Raw genomic sequence first — 21,392 nt, forward strand, 5'->3', positions numbered from 1 at the left:
TATAGGGTCTGATCATGGTATGTAAAAAAATAACCCAAAGTCCAACTGCTGCTGCCGTTTCATCATGGCAGTCGCACTGCATCGTGCAGTGCACAGGCCAAGTCCAGTTCTGCTCAGAGGAGGTCACCGAAGTTCTGCACAACTGGACCTCTAAGACTTTGCTCCTTTCTATGGTTTTGACTGAATCTCCCCAGCTGTAATTAATTGAATGCATCTGTTCTAACCCTGGGGCTGCTCTTTGGCACAGTTATTTCAAAACTGTTCAATTAGCGGCCCCTAAAATCTAGGTCGAATGGAAATCTGGTTCGGGCATTTTCCAGGTCAGGACATTATCAAAATAAAAAATATAAAAAAAACGTTGTTTTGTTTGGCAACACGGTCTGGTTTTGTCGGTTGCAGTTGGGTCAGAAAATGGCAAGCCACAGGGGTGGTTTTTTTGGATGTGTGATAAGTCAACACATCCTGTAGTGTAAATACTGCGATAAGTAGGGTTTCAACTAATTTACAGTCGTAAGGAAAGTAAACTGTCAAGAATTGTGTTCTGGTTATGTGTGACTAGCAGTGTCAACATTAGCAGCCCGGGCTGTCAATGTTCAATATAATACAATACAACTTGATTTTTGTATAGTGTCTTCTTTGGGAACACGGTGCTTTGCAGAGCTAAGTGGTACAAGACATGCTACGTGGTATGAGTTTCAGAAAGCAGCGGTGCAACAGACACTGTATAGTGACTAAATTAAAGCCTTCAGTCATAAAACCCAGAGTGCAAAGAGAGAGAAATTGAGGCCTAGGCAGGGCAGAGAAAGGTATTTTAAAATACAATGCAGCTGTATATCGTATGGTCTATATCGCAAGTTGCAACCCAGAACATTTTGCCAAATTAAATAATACAGCTTCAGAGTTAATAATAAATAGGAGCAGAGGTGAAGGGAGAGAAATTAAGACATATAAGGGAGGGAGAAAAGAAATAGTTTCAGCTGAGATTTGAAAGGAGACGGGAAACAGAAAAATGAGGTAGAAAGATACAGGGAGGCTATTCCAGGCAGCAGATGCTGCGGAGAAGAAGGCTCCTGCATTGCTGGTAGTGGATATGTGAGGAGGCCAGTGTTAGGTAAGTGGAGGGGTTTAAAAAGGGATCATCCATAGAGGTCACGGGTTGGGGCACATGCCAATTAAATCTGTAGCCAGGGGATGTAATAGAACATGATATGCGGGGGTTCTAACGAGGGCTGCTTTGATGGGCTACTGAAACAGCGGGATATTCTGTATTTGCCAACATGAATGATTATCAGTGTTCATGTGTTACATTTCATCTCCTTCCATGTACTAACGATTCAGATCCCACCTACAAAGCTGTTCTGAGCTCCTGGGGAAAGTGGGCAGCGGGTCAGAAAAGTTGGGTAGGATGGTGAGAGGGTCAGAAAGCTGGAGCTGGTAACCAAAGGCTGGGGATTAAGTCAATCTTGCATTAATAATAATCCTTTGCTCTTAACTAGCGATTTCACAATCCGTCTCAAAGTGCTTCACAAATGGAGAGTCTCTATCCTTATCCCCATTTTACAGACAAAGACCTGAGGCACAGAGACTTTCCCAAGGCCTCACAGCAAGCCAGTGGAAAAGCCAGGAATAGAACCGAGGTCTCTTGGGTCCCAATCCTGTGGCCTCTCACTATCCTAGTGCATGCCACTGGCTGGGGAGGGGGAGTGATCTTTAATGAAATCCTATTGCAATTGGAACGGAGGTAATCATGATTGAGATACACTATAAATGGACATCTTTAGAATGTACTCCTCACCCTTTAGCATTTCAAAGAGTTGTTTGAAGTGCTTCTCGTTGCCTTACTCACTAATAAAATGTGGTATTAAAATTCAGAGACCGTCCAAGGCAGAACGTAATGAAGTTCTCCATAGCAGCAGCCCACTTCTTTAAGGTTATGATCTTGTATATAAGTCTATAAAAAGGGAGCTGATCCTATCTTTCTAGCAGATATTTCTGCTGCTAATATTGTTCAGGCCTCTGCCAGCTGCAGCACTCCAGCCATCGTCGGTTCCGGCACAGTAGGCACAGACGCTGGCTCCCATGACTACTGCAAGATGTCTGGGCGTGATATGGGGCATGGAAGTGAGAGAGGTGTGCTGGACTGGGGATGATGATGGGAGTCTCTGGCTGCCCCGAGGAGCCAGGTGGAAATGATGTCGGTTGCAGTGTTCGGTGCTTGCATTCAGCTTTGCGTGATAAAATTCATTATACAGCAAAACAGGTGAAGGAAGCACTGGGCTTTGTGGGAAAACCATCCAAAGACTCTCCTAGGTCCTGACGTGGTAAAGCCAAGGTCTTTGTGTGAATGAACCACTGTGCCGTAAACAAGTTCCATCTGCAAAGCCCAGTGGGTCTGAGAGGATCCCTGGGTCATTTCCCCATTATCTCCCTGTGTTGATGAATGAATTGGCATTACTCCCCCAATGGGCTGAAGAGGCGAATGGCAGCCCCTAATGGTGCCTGTGTGCACAGTAAGTTACCGGTGGGTCAGTGCTGTGGGATCACGCCACGGGGCTGTGCAAGCGTCCTGCATGCAGCTATGCAGACTTACCTGCAGGCAGGCCCACAGCACCCCTATTGCTGCAGGAGCAGAGTCGCTGTGAGGAAGTACAATGGATTAACTCTTTCCTACCACGCTGCATCTCTTCCGCCTCTGCTGGTGGGAAATGGTGAGGAGAAGTTGGCAGGATAATCTCCCCTCCTGTCTGCAGCATTAATAGGCTGCCGGTCGGTTGGTTGCAGCTGCCAGCCCTTCGAGGGATCCCTCCAGACCTGGTGCAAAGAAAGTGCCAGGACATGAGCAGGCTCAAGGCACCTGCCAGGAGGCGATAGTAATGCAGATGCTGTATTTTGTTTCCTCTCCAGATCCTGACAGTGTCAGGGCCCCCAGAAGGAGGGACGCGGGTGACGATCCATGGCGTGAACCTGGGGCTGGATTTCTCCGAGATTGCCCACAACGTGCAGGTGGCGGGGGTGCAGTGCACTCCTCTGCAGGAGCAGTACGTCATCGCAGAGCAGTAAGTGCACTTGGCCCGGCTCTTAGAGTTCACTAGTGGATGCCTTTAGTTTCCTGGCGTCTTGGTGTACAGCACCCGATCTAGCAGCCCCTTCAGAAGGCCTGTTCTTCGTGATGAAAGCAAAAGCACAATCAGCCCATGAGTCAGAGACGTGCTCCAGTCACTGCCTGCCTCTCTCCTCCCTGCTCTGCAGAACTGCGGCAGTGCCTTGCGGGCCAGATCCTCAGTGGTTGTAAACGGATGTAGCTCTCCTGACTTAAATGGGGCTGGGCCAGTTTACACCTGCTAAGGATCACACACTTGGATTTCATCCCAGGCACTAACCGGCCCTTTTAAAGGTTTATTAAGCATTTTGTTTCCTTCTGCACCATGGCTCCTGCTTTGCTAAGCAACTTTTCTGATGAGCACCTCGCTGTTTACCCTCAGCCTTCCCACCTCCCTCCCCTCCGGTTGGAATGCATCCCGCGCTGCTGACGGCAGGCAACCATTTGTTAGGTGTGTGAGGCGGTGACAGCAGTTTAATCCGAATAGGCCTCCACTGGAGTCAATTCATTTATTTCACTGAGAAAAATGTCAGCCGAAAATTAGAAAATAGGCGTGTAACAGAGGAGAGGCAAATAAACCTCCCAAAGTGACACATGTCCCCATTTCAGATTGGGTTTTTTTTTTTTTGGAAGTTCTATTTTATTTTAGCCAAGATGCCAATATGCTTACGAGAGTAGGGGGTGCATTCATGCAGAGTGGGCAAGATGGAATATGTTAAGCAACTTCTTTTATTGAGTAATCTTTGCTGCACTGGCAAGGTGCTCTGGCAGCTCATACAGATACAGTGCCGCACTGTCGGAGCAAGTCGGAGAGAGAGAGGAGAAACCCAAGGGACTGAGAATGGATCTGTCCCAGGGTCTGTAGCCGCTGAAAGTGGTTGTTCTTTGATGGCTTGAGTGAAATGAGTTTGGCGGGTCTCAGTCTAGTTCTCAAAGCAGAGGACGTGTCTGTCACTAAAAGCAGTTGGCTTTAATTCACCCCCTTGCTGGCAGTCCCAGCAGAGAGGCTGTGAAGACTGAGCTCCCCTTTCATGCCTAGCCACTACCTGAGCTGTTTCTGTGCTGTCCCTAGCAAAAGTACATTGTTCCTGGGGACTCAATTCCTTTCACATGGACTAAATACAGATTTTGCAGAAAGGATAGCGACCTGCTCAGCAAGATAAACTTGTCTGTAAGGCCAGGGCAAGGGAGAATTGCTCTGGTGAGCTCTGATGGATTACATTCAGCTTGAGTTCCCCTTTGGATAGTCAGGCTTAGCCCTGATCATATTCCCCTGACCATTCGCTCGTAAACACTGAGTGAAGTCTAAGTCCATCTCAGTTACCTGCCGCTCAGGTCAGCGATGCTGGTACTGTAAACTGAAATGGGGGGTTCGGTCACTCCAGGAGGTAGGGAGAAGAGATTTCAGGCTGGGAAGATCCTTTATTTTAAATAATATAGTCCAGTGGTTAGAGCAGGAGACTGAAAGTCAGGATTTTTGAGTTCTGTTCCAAGGTCTTCCCTTTATTTGCTGTGTCAGTTTAGGCCAGTTACTTTAATCACTCTGTACCTCAGTTTCCACATCTCTAAAATAAGGATAATAACATTATCTACTGTTCTTAGTGTGGGGGGGGGGACTGTGAGCAGCTCAGGTTATGTCTACACTTGGAACTCGGGCTGGGATGCCGCTGTTCATGCACACATACTCACGCTCATTCTCATTAAGCTAAGGCGAGTATAAAGATCAGTTTGGCTGCGGTAGCACGGGAGGCGGCCTTGGAGGCATGGCTGAGCCACGCCAAGTGTCTATCCACAGTTTCAGGTGGGTTTGTACTTGGCACAGCTCAGTCGTGCCACCACTACCAGAGCTACCTTGCCTATGCTGCTGTTTTGGACTCACACTAGCTCAATGAGTGTGTATGTGAGCAGCACATTCACACCCCTAGCTCTGAGTGTAGACATAGCCTTGGGATTTGTCAAGTGCTTTCAGATCACTGGTGGAAAGATGCTACCGAACTGCAAAGTATTATTAGTATTTTATTATATTAATGACTCAAAGCAGTGCACTAATACCATTGTAAGACATGGTGATTTCTCTCCGTTATGCTATAAAACTGTAGTATTTTATTTTTGAAATCAGGGACGGGAGATTATAAAATTATCCTCCTTTGATAGTATGAAATCCTGATTTTATAATGACAATTCTAATTGCAGCTCTTAAGCTTTCAAAAGTTTGTTAACATCATTAAAACATTTATCCTGGGCAGATAACAGCAAGTGTTAGCATGAGAGCTGCCTTTTAAAGATGAATCCGGATAAAAGGACCCTCTGAAGGGTTCTGTGGGCAGACTGAATTCCGAGACTGTAATGACTCACCATATGTTCCAGCCATGCAATCTATCAGCTGGCAATTAGGTTAATGTTGGTTAAAGGGCCACTTAGCCCAGAAATCAGCACCCTACAGCTCTGTCGAGTGCATCATTTTGTAGGAGGGTACCTGCTGGGAGTTTGGCCTGGATTAGGAATCAGAGCTCAGACGTACCATAGCAGCTTGTGCCACCATTCCTCATTCCCAACATGCCTGATGGTGTATGCAATCACGTGTGCCCTGTTACTTGTTCTGGGGCTACTCAAAGGTATTATTTGGGCAGCTGAGTAATGAAAAGGTCCACATTATTGGCTAATATTTGGTCATTTGATCTTTTCTTGAGTTTGCTGAAATCCAGCACTGGTGTCCCCGTCCCCCTGTTTGGAATAAAACCTGGATCCCACCACCCTTTCTTTGTGGCTTCTGCAACTAGTCCCTGGGTTTTGGCTGCCCATCTGGTGGAGGGAATAATGACTATCCTCTCTCTCTCTCTCTCTCTCTCGCAAGATTGCAGCAACACTGAGGAGCAATCTCCCAGTCACAGCCACCTTGCCCCTGCCCTGTCTGAGACAGGGGCACAGCGCTTTCTCAGCCTGTCATGATTCCCCATCTCCCACAGACTGCCCATGCTAGAACAGCAGCGCTCTCTTCTTGCTGCTCCTGCCTTCATGGAGAAGCAGCAGCAAAATGCTGCTCCGGGGAGAAAGTTCCGTCGAGTTGAAAGGGGAAGAGAGAGCAAAGCGTGGCAAATTTCGGCACACAGCGGAGACACTTCAGCCTCTGTTCTCCAAAGGCAGCGTCTCTATAGGAAACCCATTTTGATGTGTAGTGATAATGGCTTTCACATTAAGGCTCTTTGCTAGCATGTTTGTATTTTGTTAAGCCTCCTAGCATCAGCTGCGCGTTTTGTCTACAGATTTTTTTTTTCTTTAAATCCTTTTTATTCGCTAGTGAGTCTAGCATGGGTGAGAGCTGCTCAAATGATCACTTCAGACACTGAAGACTTCTGTTTATCTAAGTACGAGCAGTGGTAGTACAAGCTTTCCCCACAATCTCCTGGCCAATATATCTTCAACCTTGCTCTGGTAGGGAGTTCGGTATCTATGCACCATCCGCCCTTGGCCTTTCCATTGGGACTGACCAGCGGGGACCAGTTAGTTACTGCAGCAGAGTTTTCCATTATATAATATATTTATATATCCCATGCCATCTATCCATCCACTTCATTATATAATATATTTGTATATCCCATGCCATCTATCCATCCACGTACCTACCTAGTGCTTAATCTGCTTTTCACAGTTGATCCTCTTTGTTCACCTTTCTCACTCCCGTCCACCCGGTCAGTGAGACTAGGCTGTTCACTTTTAGTCTCTCTGGTTACCCAGGCTTTAGCAAACTGCTCTGGTGTTTTTGTTTTTTTAACACCACAGTGGGAATGACTCCCGGCAGCATCCCTTTTGAGGCATTGCTAAGGATCCATGCTGGCTGAGGTGGCTTTGAAAACCTTGGCTCACTGCCTATTGAATCCTCTGGTGTGACAAAGAATGATCTGGTTCCTGTTTCCAGTACATGTTACCCATTGCCACTGTCCTGGTGAAATCAGGTATTGCATGTGACCCAGGGAGATTTGTGTCATGCAACCAAGGGCAGGATCAAGATCTTCCTTTTGTGACACCAGCAGGCCGGACGACTGCAGGAGGGTCTGGGGAAACAGATATGTTAGCCCTAGAATACTAAAGGCCCTTTTTCCTACAAGCTGGGAAGGGGTTCCTTTAGGTTAGTTAGGGACACCTGAGTCCAATTAAGGGCTGCCTGAAACCTGTTAAAACCTCTCTCCTGGGGAGGGGGGACAAACTGGTGGCAGCAGGGAGATAGGCTTCTCCAGCATGAGAGACTGCGCTCCTTCCCATAGGGGAGACACCCCAAACCCAGTGCCTGTTTAGGGGAAGGACTGACACCCCGGGGCCAGTGGCAGGACAACCCCTGCCCCAGTGAGGGGGGGCAGGGAAAGGTATTTCCCCTTTTGTTTCGATGTGTTATAGACTTGTTTCCCTTTGTTTGCCAGAGGAGCACTCCTCAGGCCTGCCCCGACGCCTACCGGGCAGGCGCTGAGAAACAAACCACGAAGAGGAAAGACAGACACGCTCCAGAGTGGGGCTGATTTACCCCAGGCCCTGTTCCTGCCAGAGGATGTAGCGCTAAGTCCAGCCAGGCAGAAGGGGCCTTGCCACACTTTCTTTCCTGCCTCTCTCCACGCCCACCATCCTGAGCTGCCATCCTGATCCATGACGTTTCTATTGAGTATCTCATGTTCACATTCTAAATGCTATGATTTTTTACCCCTTCCCTGCCTGAGAGCCCATCCTCAGGTACTGATCTGGACTAGGTGAAGAATACTGTATCCATACAATTCAGTTCCACTAACCTTCTTTCATCAGTATAAGGAGTAAACTTACCTTCTACGCAAAGGCCTGTGTCTGTCATCTCCTAATGGGTCTCTCCACTTCTGATTAAACAGGAACCCACAATGTGAGCTGTTCCTTAATGAACTCATTCATTACTCTGAGGACTTCACACTTACTTTGCTTCAGGCTAATATATTTGCCATTAGTGCTCTGCATTGCTCTGGAGTTTACAGCTTGTAATAATTATGTCTAATTTTGATTTTTTTTTAATTATTACATGGGGGAAAAATAGTAATTAGCTTCTTCGAAAGGGGAGAGCAGCAGACGTCAAAATAAAGGGAGAAAGGGAACCATCCAGCTGAGTCAGTCACTGCTGAGTCTACCTACTTGGGTCTCATTTGTGGGTTTTATATTTTCAGAATTGTGTGTGAGATGGGGCAGGCACTCCCAGGGATCAGTTCCGGTCCAGTGCGCCTCTGCATCGGAGAGTGCAAACCTGAGTTCATGGCCACATCCTCACAACAGTACATGTTTGTGGTGAGTACCTGGGCAAAACCAGTGGGAGGGATGGGCGAGCCAAAGCATCTTTTCTGATTTTGGCTGATACACATACTAGGAGTGTGCTTTTGATGGACTTGTGGCTTGGGTGTGAGATGGGAAGCCAGGAAGTCCCGAGTTCAAATTATGACTCTAACACTGACTTCTCTGTGATGTTGTACAAGCACCTAATCAAGCAGTCTGATTTTTTCAGACATGCTGAGCCTCTGTGGCTTCCACTGGCCTAAGTTTATGTCCCCAGACTTCTGTTTTATTTTCCCTGCATGTTAAATGGTGATACTATTTACCTGCTTCACAGAATTGTTGAGCTCAATTAGGTCCTGTTTGTAAAGTATCTTGAGATCCTCTGAGCAGAAGCACTATGTTAATGTAAAGTATCAGAGGGGTAGCCGTGTTAGTCTGAATCTGTAAAAAGCAACAGAGGGTCCTGTGGCACCTTTGAGACTAACAGAAGTACTGGGAGCATAAGCTTTCGTGGGTAAGAACCTCACTTCTTCAGATGCAAGTAATGGAAATCTCCAGAGGCAGGTATATATCAGTGTGGAGATAACGAGGTTAGTTCAATCAGGGAGGGTGAGGTGCTCTGCTAGCAGTTGAGGTGTGAACACCAAGGGAGCTATCCAACTACAGAAACAGTTTCTCCTCCCTTGGTGTTCACACCTCAACTGCTAGCAGAGCACCTCACCCTCCCTGATTGAACTAACCTCGTTATCTCCACACTGATATATACCTGCCTCTGGAGATTTCCATTACTTGCATCTGAAGAAGTGAGGTTCTTACCCACGAAAGCTTATGCTCCCAGTACTTCTGTTAGTCTCAAAGGTGCCACAGGACCCTCTGTTGCTATGTTAATGTAAGTTCATCCTGTAGCTAGGTACTATCCTGCCATGGAACTGGTGTCATGTTGTTCACAATTTTCCTCTTTCTCGGGAGGGGAAGAATAATGAAGACATGTTACTTTTGTATTTAATTTACTGGGATAAATCTATTGTGTTGCTTCTTGCTGCTCTCCACTGTACGTATTCAGAATCATAAAAGATTAAAGTTGGAAGAGACCTCAGGAGGTCATCTAGTCCAGCCCCCTGCTCAAAGCAGGACCTACACCAACTAAATCATCCCAAGCAGGGCTTTGTCAAGCCGGGCCTTAAAAACCTCTAAGGATGGAGATTCCACCACCTCCCTAGGTAACCCATTCCAGTGCTTCACCACCCTCCTAGTGAAATAGTGTTCCCTAATATCCAACCTAGACCTCCACCAGTGCAACTTGAGACCATTGCTCCTTGTTCTGTCATCTGGTACCACTGAGAACAGCTGAGCTCCATCCTCTTTGGAACCCCCCTTCAGGTAGTTGAAGGCTGCTGTCAAATCCCCACTCACTCTTCTCTTCTGCACACTAAATAACCCCAGTTCCCTCAGCCTCTCCTCACAAGTCATGTGCCCTAGCCCCTTGATCAATTTCATTGCCCTCGGATGGACCTCTCTCCAATTTGTCCACATCCTTTCTGTAGCGGGGGGGCCTAAAACTGGACGCAGTACTCCAGATGTGGCCTCACCAGTGCTGAATAGAGGGGAATAATCACTTCCCTCGATCTGCTGGCAATGCTCCTACTAATGCAGCCCAATATGCCATTAGCCTTCTTGGCAACAAGGGCACACTGCTGACTCATATCCAGCTTCTCATCCACTGTAATCCCAAGGTTTTTTTCTGCAGAACTGCTGCTTAGCCAGTCGGTCCCCAGCCTGTAGCTGTACATGGGATTCTTTTGTCCTAAGTGCAGGACTCTGCACTTGTCCTTGTTGAACCTCATCAGATTTCTTTTGGCCCAATCCTCCAATTTGTCTAGGTCACTCTGGACCCTATCCCTCCCCTCCAGCGTATCTACCTCTCCCCCCAGCTTAGTGTCATCTGCAAACTTGCTGAGGGTGCAATCCATCCTATCATCCAGATCATTAATAAAGATGTTGAACAGGACCGGCCCCAGGACCAACCCCTGGGGTACTCTGCTTGATACCGGCTGCCAACTAGACATCAAGCTGTTGATCACTACCTGGGGACCACCCAGGGATCACCTTTGTCAAACTAAGATACCGAAGGCCCGATCGAGCCATTTTTTATCATTCGCACATGAATACTAAACATATCTGACTTACTGTCGGTCTCTACATATTTAAATTTCTCCTGCAACCTACCTTGGGAATGGAGTAATTCTGCATCCCGATATCGAATGACTTCCTCTAAGGATGCTAATTCACTGTCGATTCCATCCATGCACTTAATCAAGAGCTGCTCTTTGGGGTAGTGGATTTCCGTTTGTTGAGTGATCATTGCGTCTTTCCTTTATTTAATTAGCAGCCTTTTGATTCATAAACTTGCGAGACACAGCTGGGGCTTTTTGTATCTCCATTTTTGCCTTCACAGGGCACTTTATCCAACCACATTGATTTTATGCTGAGTGGAATCTGTGCATGCAGCGAAATGCTAGCACTTACCAATTGTCCACAATTTGTAAACTAAATGATAGATAAATGAGGCCAGCTCCTGCTATCTCTCAGTGTTATGAGCACCACATTGCCCTGGATTGTATTTATTCAACCACGTTGCACTGGTGCAAAATATTAATGTGCTACCGGCCTGGTGAAGGAGAGAGTCTGAACATCAGTGTAACCAGAGAAGGCAATGAGGAGGGCAGTCTGCTCCGTTCCTGTAGCACCTGTTACCTGAGGGTCTTAAAGCACTTCACAAATGTTAATTAAAACTCATCAGTCCATGTTTACAAACTTTAAAAACACAAGACATGTCTTTAGTGTTGTGATAATAAAATCAGGGTTCCATTCTATCAAAAGAAGCACATTTTAAAATCCTCCATTTTATAGACAGGGAAACTTGAATTCAAGGCTCCAGTTCAGCAAAGCACTTAAGCATATGTTAAAATTTAAGCCTGTGCTTAATCCCTTTACTGAATAAAGACGGGCTTTAAACACGTTTGCCCATTACCTGATTAAATTTTGTATGAATATGTTGCTAATGAAGGGAGCCAAGCTCTCAGCTGGGGTCAGCTAAGCCTACTGTGTATGCACAGGGCACTTGTAACATGAGATGCACCAACACAACCTTTCCCAATGGTGCGGCAGAACCTAGAGGCACAAGCTCTAAGGTGAGAGGGAAGTTCAGTCTCCATTGCCCACTGAGTCCTTGGCCTCTCTCCCGTGACTGCCAACAATAGGTCTCGCATATTGCCAGGTGTGGCAGTAGTTGCTGTGATGTGGACACCAGCCTACTGGGAATAGAGCTGACACCCTTCCCACAGGCCACTAACAGCCACTAGCAGGGGCGGCTCCAGGCACCAGAGCAGCAAGCGCGTGCCTGGGGCGGCAAGCTGCGGGGGGCGGCCTGCCGGTCCCTGTGAGGGCAGGAGTCTGCCTTTGGTAGCATGCCTGCGGGAGGTCCGCCGGTTCTGCGGATTCGGTAGCAATTCGGCGGTGGGTACGTCAAAGCCGCGGGACCGGCAGACCTCCCGCAGAAACGCCGCCGAATCGGCGTGACCAGCGGACCACCCGCAGGCGCGCCGCCGAAAGCCGCCTGACTGCTGTGCGTGGGGCAGCAAAACACATAGAGCCGCCCCTGCCACCAGATAGTATTCTGTATCAGGGACCTGGGCTGGATGATCTGGCAGCCTTGAAGTGAAAAGCCCTGTGTCCTTTTCCCATTCTCCTTAGCCATGCAGATCCCTGCTCCCAGGCAGTTCTTTGGGTTATCCTGAATATTCCAGTTTCCAGTGTAACAGGCAATGGGCGTCTTATTGGTCTTTCTCAGATTGCCAGTTTTTAAAGGAAAATTTCCTAGCCATACAGAAGGAACTCTCTTGTGGTTTGTGTTAAATAATAACCAGGGCCCAGCTGAAAGTAATTGCAAAAATTAATCTTGGAGTAATACCTTGCAGCAACCTGTTAAACATATGCTGAGCATTATTGCTCCTTGCATTGTCCCTTTTTTTTCCAGCACTTCCTTTATTATCATTTCTTTTTCTCAGGCATCAAAACCTTCAAGTAAATAATTTCCTTTTGCTATTTGGGGTTTTTTCCCACCCCATAGCACAGCCACAAACTCTGTTAAATACAGTAATAAAATTGATTGGTACCTTAAAACAGAGTTCTGTTCCGACTCTGAGAGGGTTCATGCCTTAATGAGCTCATTAGGGGACTGATACGCTGCAGGATCTATGCTGTCAACTTAGTGACGCCCATTTTACCTGGAGAGGTGGATCTGTAAATCTGTAAATCTGCCATAATTTACATAGAATCATACAAGATAGAAATGGGGAAATCCTATTTGGTTGCCTAATTGCAGCCCTGGTATTTTGGCTGGGGGAGGTTATAGAATTTTTTTGTTAATGTCCCTAGCACCTGCTCTTCCCCCTTTCATTTGTTTAAGAGAATGACCTTTTGAAGGTAGAGTCTACACTCTGTTCAAGGTGCTACCTCTTGGAAGCTTCCTGAATTTTCAAAGACACCTTTTACCCTGTCTTGTAATGCTTGAACAAGGCAACACCCAAAACAATTAAAAGGTGACCCATTTAAAACTGATACAGGGTTTTGTTTGTTTTTTTAACATAATGCATAGCTAGTCTGTGGAACTCCTTGCCACAATTTACTGATGCCAAGTGCTTGGTAGGATTCATAAAGGGTTTATATATGTAGAAGAGTGACCACAATGAGAGAACATTACAGTAATTAGAATATAAAGCACACACCGGATAAGTAATTTTTCATGAATTTGGGGTTGTATAGCTAAAGTACACCCACTCCGGAGTTCTTAAATTTAAGCTTTATTAATCAAGAGAATTTTAAAGATTAAAAACAGAGCAATTGCAGAAAGTAAAATAAAGGTGGTTTTATGGTAGTGCTTAAAAAGCTTAACAGAACGAATTCAACACAAAGTGCTTACTTTATCTAGAAATAATAATTCCCAAATTACAATAATTAAAATTCTTATCAGCCAGTGACAAATTAATTCTACCATTACTGTACTATTCTGGGAAGTTGATCTTGCTATCAGCATGGAACAGTGTATCCTTACAGGTCCGTATTAATTTGCCAGTCAAGTTTTAGCTCAGTTAAGTTCTGGGACTGTCCATGAAAGTTTAACTGAAAGCCACTCTGAATTTGGAAATTTAAACAATTGCTTAACTGCTGGCATGTCCATTCAGTTCTGAATTGCTTCTCTTTGCTGTATCCGAGGTTCAGGTTTATAATCCACTGATAAACATCATGTTGTTTTTAATATTCAAACCATATTGTATTGGTGTTGTCATTAGATAAGGTAAAAATTGGGTCAGAGAGAGAAGCCAACCATGAACTGCTTGAGAAGAAGTCTTCCCCTCTTGGCATGTTATTCCATATTTGTCCATTCTGAGGTTCCTTGTGCTTCCCAATGGACCATCCACTACCAACCATTTTCAGAGCCAGTTTACTGCCCTAGATGGATTGCTGGTCTAATCCAGTCTGTCAATTCCTTTGATACCTGTAAGCATATGCTGAGGTTTGAAAGCAATGGAGAAAACAGCACCAACTCAATGTGCTGACTCTCTACTATGAAGCAGGTAGTACCCAGGGACTGGAGATGGGATGCTGCCAGTTTGCAGATGAGTCCTAAAATGGTAATGTGGAAGCATTAGTGAAAAAATGTGGTTATATCCATTGATTGAAAACAAAAAAGTACCTGCTTTCTGCAGATTCTCTTAAAAGGAATAAGTAGCCTTCACTGATGCAAGCAGTATAAAAACTGGCATTGTTCCAATAGAAACAGGGATGTCAAAGAGGATATAGGACTGTAAACTCCCCGGGATGCCCAGATAACTTTTTCTGTCACTGATGGGAGATAGACCCTCCAACCACAATATTCTCGTTATTGGTTTGTGTGTATTATGGACAGAGCTGATAGTGCTGCATATAGTTAAGGTTGCCCAACACTTCCCATTATAAGACTCGGTTTTCTGTTGATTATAACGTTGCCAAATCCTAACCATCTGGAGTAAAGACTTGACATTTGGCAGGAAGGTTGCCCTGTTAGGAGTTGGCCTTTTGCTCTTTCTCTGTGGGGGAAAAACACCCATATTTAGCTGAGTTATAAACCTTTGGAAAAAAAATCCTAGTTTGGACATGCTCAGTTGAGACTTGTTAGAATTTGGCGGCTGAATTGGGTTGTGAAGGCTGAGGTGAGTTTCCCTGCATATGCTATTCCCAGCTACTCAGGGCGGCTGTGGCACCAGGCCTATGAACTGAGAATAAGGAGACTCTCTCTGATGTGCCTCAATATTCCCTCAGGCATGATCTGATCCTGGCTTGATCCCAGCAGACAAAAGCAGTGACCTTCTTCTTTCCTTTCCTTCTCAAGAATCCAGCGGTGAGCTCCCTGAGCCCTAGCCGCGGCCCAGAGTCTGGAGGGACCATGATGACCATCAGTGGCCACTACCTGGGAGCCGGCAGCAGCGTGTCTGTGTTCCTGGGAAACCAGACCTGCGAATTCTATGGGTAAGAAGGGGCAGAGCGTGTCTGTGTTGTGATCCCTTCACCCCACCCTAGTGCAGCTTCTAAACTATTCCAAGCTGCAAACTCCCGTCCTCTCATTAATCCCATGATGTCATCTTGTCCGTGAGAGCGGCTGACTCTGCCATTGCAATGAGTTGATTCGATGTATATTAATTTTATCCCCTTACGTCATTTGCATATTAAAATGATGTCCCCTCCAAAAATCCCAAACAAACATCACAGCAATTGTAGAATCCCTTTTAATAGTCCTCAAGCCAGCCCGTCCTGAGCAGCTGTAATCCCGCCCAAACATACTATCCATTCCATACGACAACAGCAGACTCTGCATACATGACTGCATAGTGTACATGGAATATATATGCACTGGAACGGGGCATGCTCTTCATATCTCTTGTACAGCACAGGTAGGATTTTCAGAAGTGCTCAGCATTAACCTGACTAACCCCACTGGGAGAGGAGTCAGTCCAACGCTGAGTGCTTTTGAATATTCCACCCAGGGTGTATAAGATTATAGGGTGAGAGAGGGGGGAATGGAGGAAGAATCTGCTCTTTCAGGAAAATGTTCTGTTTGGGGTCATGAAATCAGGCCAACTGCCCACAAATGCCACCTGATGAAGGAGCTCATCCGCTTAGAGGCTCCTCCAGGGCAGTGGGGATGTGTCCCTTCTGCGCCCACTGAGGGAGCACAAGGGTCCATCTAGGGCAGTGCTCCACCGCCGGCTGTACCAGCAGAAAGCAAGCGTCTGTCTATTATTATTATTATTCGTATTGTTCACCCAAAGGCCCTGGTCAGGGTCAGGGCCCCATTGTGCAATCACACGTAGGAAGGAACAGTCCCTGCCCCATAGATCTTCGATATAAACTCTAATCCAATATCCTACTTCCTGCCAGGCCAGATTAGAACAAGTCCAATAATCCAACTCTTTCCATATTGGACAGCACATCTCAGAGAGATTGTGGCTGAGTGTTTAGAATGGTGCTTTTTATCAGGACTGTTGACATCTGTTCCCAGTTCTGCTGATTCATCCTGACCTTGGGAGAGTCACCTTCTCTGTGCCTCGGTTTCCCCATCTCTCTAACGGATAACACTATTGCTTAACTAGAGTACCACACTTCATGGGGTCAGGGCCGGCTCTAGGTTTTTTGCCGCCCCAAGCAAAAAAAAAAAATTTTGGCTGCCCACCACCCCAGCCCTGGGCTCTTCCCCCCACCCGTACCCCCTGCCACCCCAACTCTGGGCTCTCCCCCCCCCCACCCACCTGCACCCCCTGCCGCTCCAGTGCTGGGCTTCCCCCCACCAGCGCTGACTCCGCCCGCTCCCCCCTCGCCTCCAGCCGGTCCAGCACTGGCAGGGTTGGGGTAAGCAGTGGGGCTCCCGGGCCGCGCTTCAGCCCAGGGTCCCTCCAGCCAGGGCTCCCACCTCCAGGATCGGCCGGGACCAGGGAGGATCGAGCCAGGGGACCGTCCCAGCAGGGGTTGAGGAGCCAGGACAGGGAAGCCCCGAGGGAGCGGAGCCCCGGAGAGCGGGACGTGGGCCCCGCACGGCAGCACCCTGCCTTCTATAGCCCCACTGCTGCTCCTGGCCTCTCTGCCACAGTCCCTGGGTGGCTCTGGCCGCTTCGCCCAGCCCCGGCTGCAGCGCTGGGGGGGCGGCCGCCCTGCGGCTCCTGCAGGCGGTTCCATGTGCCCCGAGGGGCAGCCCCCAGCCCGAGTGTCCCGCACTCGGAGCCCGCCCGGCCATAAGGTGCAGGCGCTGCTCCCTGACACGAACCGCAGCGGCCCCAGGGCGCCCCCAGTGCAGGACGCGCTGCTGCTGCCAGGGCTGGCTCTAGGCTTTTGCCGCCCAAGCGCAAAAAAAAAAAAAAAAAAAAAGGCTGGCAGGAATGCCGCCCCTGAAAATGTGCCGCCCCAAGCACCCGCTTGGTTTGCTGGTGCCTGGAGCTGGCCCTGCATGGGGTATAAAACACTTTGAGATCATCCTGTGTAAGTGAGCTCCTCCCTAAGGGTCAAACATGATCATTTATTTATCATCAGTTCCTCTTCTACCCAAACATAGGGCCGGATTGCATCCTCAGATGCACACGCTGCATTTGAAATCAGAGGAACTGGCATGTGTGCATTCAAGGGCAGAATTAGCCTCATACTCTAATCCCTTAACTATATGATTATTTTCAGGCCACCTGCAGATACTGACCTGCAAAATCCTGCCACGCTTTAAATTATCTGCATGTTCTAATTACATCAGACAAGCAGCAACTTAAACACAGCAAACAGCAGTATATAAATTACACCATCTTGCCATGCAGTGGCACACTGTGGTCCGTATTGTCCTTGGCCTGCTTTGTGGCAATGAACTCGAATTGTTGTAGAGGTGACGGAGAGCCTGATTAGATGAAGCAGTTTCTAATGAGATTCCCTCTAATTACAGCTTCCGCCATTCTCCCGTCTCTGGGAAGAGTGGGTAGATTCACCATGACGACATAATAATAGCACAGAAAGCTAATTAACGGATCACAGGGAGCTCAGAGTGACTCTGCCAGCAGTGATGCGTCACTTTGAATCTCATGGAAGGACTAAGCAGGGCTCTGTGAATTCTGATCTCCGGCACACTAGAGCGTCTGCACCAATGCAAGGCCACTGGGATGAGGGGATGTGGGAGATAAAAGGCAGCTGAAAGAGCAGTGAGCGCTTTCTGAACAATGCTGGCTGTGTGACTATCTGGGGTGCCATTCCCAGAATGTGTGAGATGAGTGGAGGAAAGGAATGAAAAGAGGGCTCCTTTTCACGGAATCAAGTTGTCGCAACGACGGTTGGCAAAGAATTATTGCTCTTGCCCACCACTCCCCACACAGGCCCTGCAAGTCATTCCCCCCCCACACACACACACACACAGTGAAGAATGTATTCTCTGTTAAAATAGATCAAGTTGGAAGAGTGAGGAGATGAGAGGAAAGGGTTAAAAGGAAGATGGAAGAGACAGTGGGAGACAAGGTTCCAAACCAAATTTAATCCAAATGATTTAAAGTCTTTTTTTCAAGTAGCTCTGTTGTGATTGGCACTAAGTGTCTCCTTCCCCTTGTTGCCATTCCCAGCAGTCAGGCCCAGGACTAAATGGGCCATAGAGCCTGCCTTGTCCTCTCCTCTCTCCAGGTCAGAGTTGAGACACAAATTTGTCCTACCACTACCAATGCCATCTGTGGATAAATATAGGATTCGATCTCCAGGGCTGTCAGTCTGGCATCTTTCATGCCAACACTAACTTCACTATACACTTAGGGCTAGTCTACACTACCCGCCCAGATCAGCGGGTAGAAATCGATCTCTCAGAAATCGATTTTATCGCGTCTCATCTAGACGGATAAATCGATCCGCGTACTCCCACCTCTTCAGAAGGAGTAAGCGTCGTCGACGGGGAAACCGCAGCGGTCGATTTGCCGCCGTCCTCACAGCGGGGTAAGTCGAATAGGATACGCCGAATTCAGCTACGCTATTCGCGTAGCTCAATTTGTATATCTTAAATCGACCCCCTCCCTTAGTGTAGACCTAGCCTCTTAAACTACACAAGTGTTATTAGACCTGTCTCAGAAATGAACGAATTGAGACACAGAGATGGTAAGTGACTTGCCCAAAGTCACAGAGTGAATCAGTAGCAGAGTTGAGAGACGAACTCAAGGTGTCCTGACTCTCATTCCCCTACTCTCACCACGAACTGATCCCTTTCTGTTGTTTAAGCATGTTGCTAAGCAGCCCACGTAGCAGTTCTTTGGGTCTCTTATAGAAGCAGATGGTCTGGTCTGTCCAACCACCAGGCATCAAGTCCTGAGGTTCATTCCCAGTTCCACATGGGAGATAGGAAAACAAAGCTGCAAAGAAAGTAATGATATTGTTCTAGTTCTGCCCGGCCCTTCTCAGGTTGAGACTGGCTGCTTTTCAAGGTCCATGTGTGCCATGGGGCAGGGGGGAAGGATTTGGCTTTTGAATAAGCATACAAATCTCACTTGGAAAACAGCCATCTGCTTTCACATGCCCAGCAGAAGGCAGCAGGTTCACAGAGGGATGTGGGAGGCTGCCACTTGGCACAAAGAGTAATTTCAGGGAGTCTGACTTTCTCTTTGGATAGGCAGGAGGGGTCTCCACTTGCATGGAGCCTTCATTGCTCCTTTGTGGTGATAATGAATTCTCAGTGTCCGGAGCACCTGCCTCCCCACTTGGAAAGCACATTATTCACTTCCTGTCCTAAACTGGTGGGCAGCATTGCTATTGGGCTATTAACAGCTGCCACATCCCACCCCAGAAACGGCTGCATTTGTGGTAGGAGTCGTGATTGCAGTGGATGTAGAGCCTTCCCTTGGAGGAGCGGCACTATGGAAACGTAAGAGGGTTCCCATTCCTGTAGCACAGATACTCTCTGGCTAACGGCTCTCTGGTTTCTTTTTCACAGGAGGTCCATGAATGAGATTGTGTGTGTCTCTGCTCCGTCAGCACATGGCTTGGGCCCCATCCATGTCTCTGTCAGTGTGGACCGGGCGCAGTTAGAGAGCACTCTGGAATTTGAATACATTGATGACCCCAGAGTGCAGCGCATCGAACCTGAGTGGAGCATAGCCAGGTAACAAGAGTCTCACAGCTTCTTCACATCTCCTTCCCCAGTGGGAGCGAGTGCATGGCACAGAAGCTAACTCACCAGATATAATAGAACTAGAGATGTGCAAGCTGGTTGGATTCTACGGGAACTGGTCTAGGCCTTCACCCTGGACTCAAAGGGGAGTGTTTTTTAAGGTATTCCATTATTTTTCATTCCCTCTTCCCCATATTCCACCCAGAGGCAGGCAATGTTGAAATACCATGCAGGAGGCCTTTCCTACCAGGGTCCTGGTTCACCTGGAAGCAGGAAGTGTAGAGAAGGACTACCCCGCCCCCCTCCCCATGCAGCTGCCAGCTTATTCCTGCAGACACCGGCTGTTTGGATAAGTTTGCAAACATGGAGATGATCCCCAAGCCAAATTTACCCCATGCTCTGCGCAAGCTGCAATCCAGTGTTCTGGTTGGGATCCATCTCTAGTGCTTACCTGAATTCAGATGTGCTCATGTACAGCAAAAAAAAATAACATATAAAGGGGAGGAACCTTATCTTTTGCAAACCCGCTCTGATTGCCTTTTAGGCAGCAGCATTGTTTTATCCTTTATGTGACCTGCTTTGCCCTCCATCCCTGTTAGGAATCATACTGGAAACTCTCATGCCATGGGATCCACACTAACTTGAAAAATTATTATGCTCCTTCCTGGTCCCTCACCTACTAGAAAACATGGTTCAGGGCTCAGAGTCCTAGAACGTACCCCCTTGGGGAGAATACTTTTTGAATTCTCTTCGCTTGTTTGGCTGCCTTTGTCAACAGCCAGCTGGAGTCAGGTGACCCAGGGCTTATTTCACCTGTGTCAGTATTGAAGACATTGCTATTTCAGGCTTGATCCTGCAAGGAGCTGAGCACCCTCCCCTCTCTTGAAAGTCACTGGGTGTTAGAGATGCTCAGCTTCAGGGTGAGGGCTAGAAGCTGCATCCTTGTACGGTGGCTGCAGAGGCTCAGAAAACCCTTTTAAAAACACCTCGGGTATGTCTACACTTCATTGTAAGTCCAGTGTTAGTAGTACTCAAATTAACCTAGGGCTTGAGCGTCTACACTCATTTGTAACCCCAGGTTAGGAATTGTTGAACCCTGGGTCCAAACCTGGGGCACCAACATCTACAACTGCATTATGCAGGCCTGAGTCCAACCACCCATATCCAGACTTCCTCGCGCCCTCCCAGAATGTGGATGCTCTAGCCCTTTGTTTGTGGCTCAGTGCAGGAAAACTTGACTGTCCTCCAAACTTGACTGTCTAGAGGACAAAGAAAGTCAGCCCATGGGACTGAGAGTTATTTTTGGTGGACTCCCCCAGCATGAGTCAAGTGGGACTGCATGTACACTGCAAAGCAACAGGCTTGAACCCTGGGTCCCAGCTTGACTCAGGCTCAGACCCTCCATCCCCTTGGGACCCAGGGTCCGATCCCTGGGTTAGCGCGATGTGTGTATAAATGGAAGGGGGATTAGGCATGAGCCTGAGTTTGAACCGTGGGCTTACATTGCAGTGTAGACATGCCTTCAGTCTCCTCTCTCAGGATATACCAGGTAAGGACAAAAGAGAGCCTATTTGGAATACCATGTCTCCCACGCAGGGTCCTGAATCAGTCCTTGCCAAACATCTACAGCATCCACATTTCCTGAGATGGAAAATCAGGTCCAGAGTTATTAAACCAATTGTAATTACCAAGGCAATCACAACAGTCTCAATCTGTGCAGAGATTCTGGGAGAGCAAATAAAGCCCCAAGATCACTCCCATCTGCTGACAAAGTGCACAATTGCTCATTAAAGTCTCCGTCTTGTAGCTCTG

The 21,392-nt window shown here is 47.6% G+C and overlaps 1 protein-coding gene across 6 annotated transcripts in view; it reads left to right on the plus strand.

Moving 5' to 3' along the window:
- The window catches only part of PLXNA2 (plexin A2), a 328,426-nt gene that overhangs the window by 253,381 nt on the left and 53,653 nt on the right, over nt 1-21,392 (plus strand). For all 6 annotated transcript variants that reach the window (XR_006174188.2, XR_006174189.2, XM_042848961.2 and 3 more), the window contains 4 exons: nt 2,905-3,056; nt 8,275-8,392; nt 14,808-14,944; nt 19,404-19,571. Coding sequence is in view for 4 of the 6 variants with exons in the window: in XM_042848961.2 (XP_042704895.2) it covers nt 2,905-3,056; nt 8,275-8,392; nt 14,808-14,944; nt 19,404-19,571 (575 nt within the window). In the remaining 2 variants the exon portion in view is untranslated. The remainder of the gene's footprint in view (nt 1-2,904; nt 3,057-8,274; nt 8,393-14,807; nt 14,945-19,403; nt 19,572-21,392) is intronic.

This window comes from Chrysemys picta, chromosome 4, assembly GCF_011386835.1.
Source record: "Chrysemys picta bellii isolate R12L10 chromosome 4, ASM1138683v2, whole genome shotgun sequence".
Taxonomy (NCBI): domain Eukaryota; kingdom Metazoa; phylum Chordata; order Testudines; family Emydidae; genus Chrysemys; species Chrysemys picta.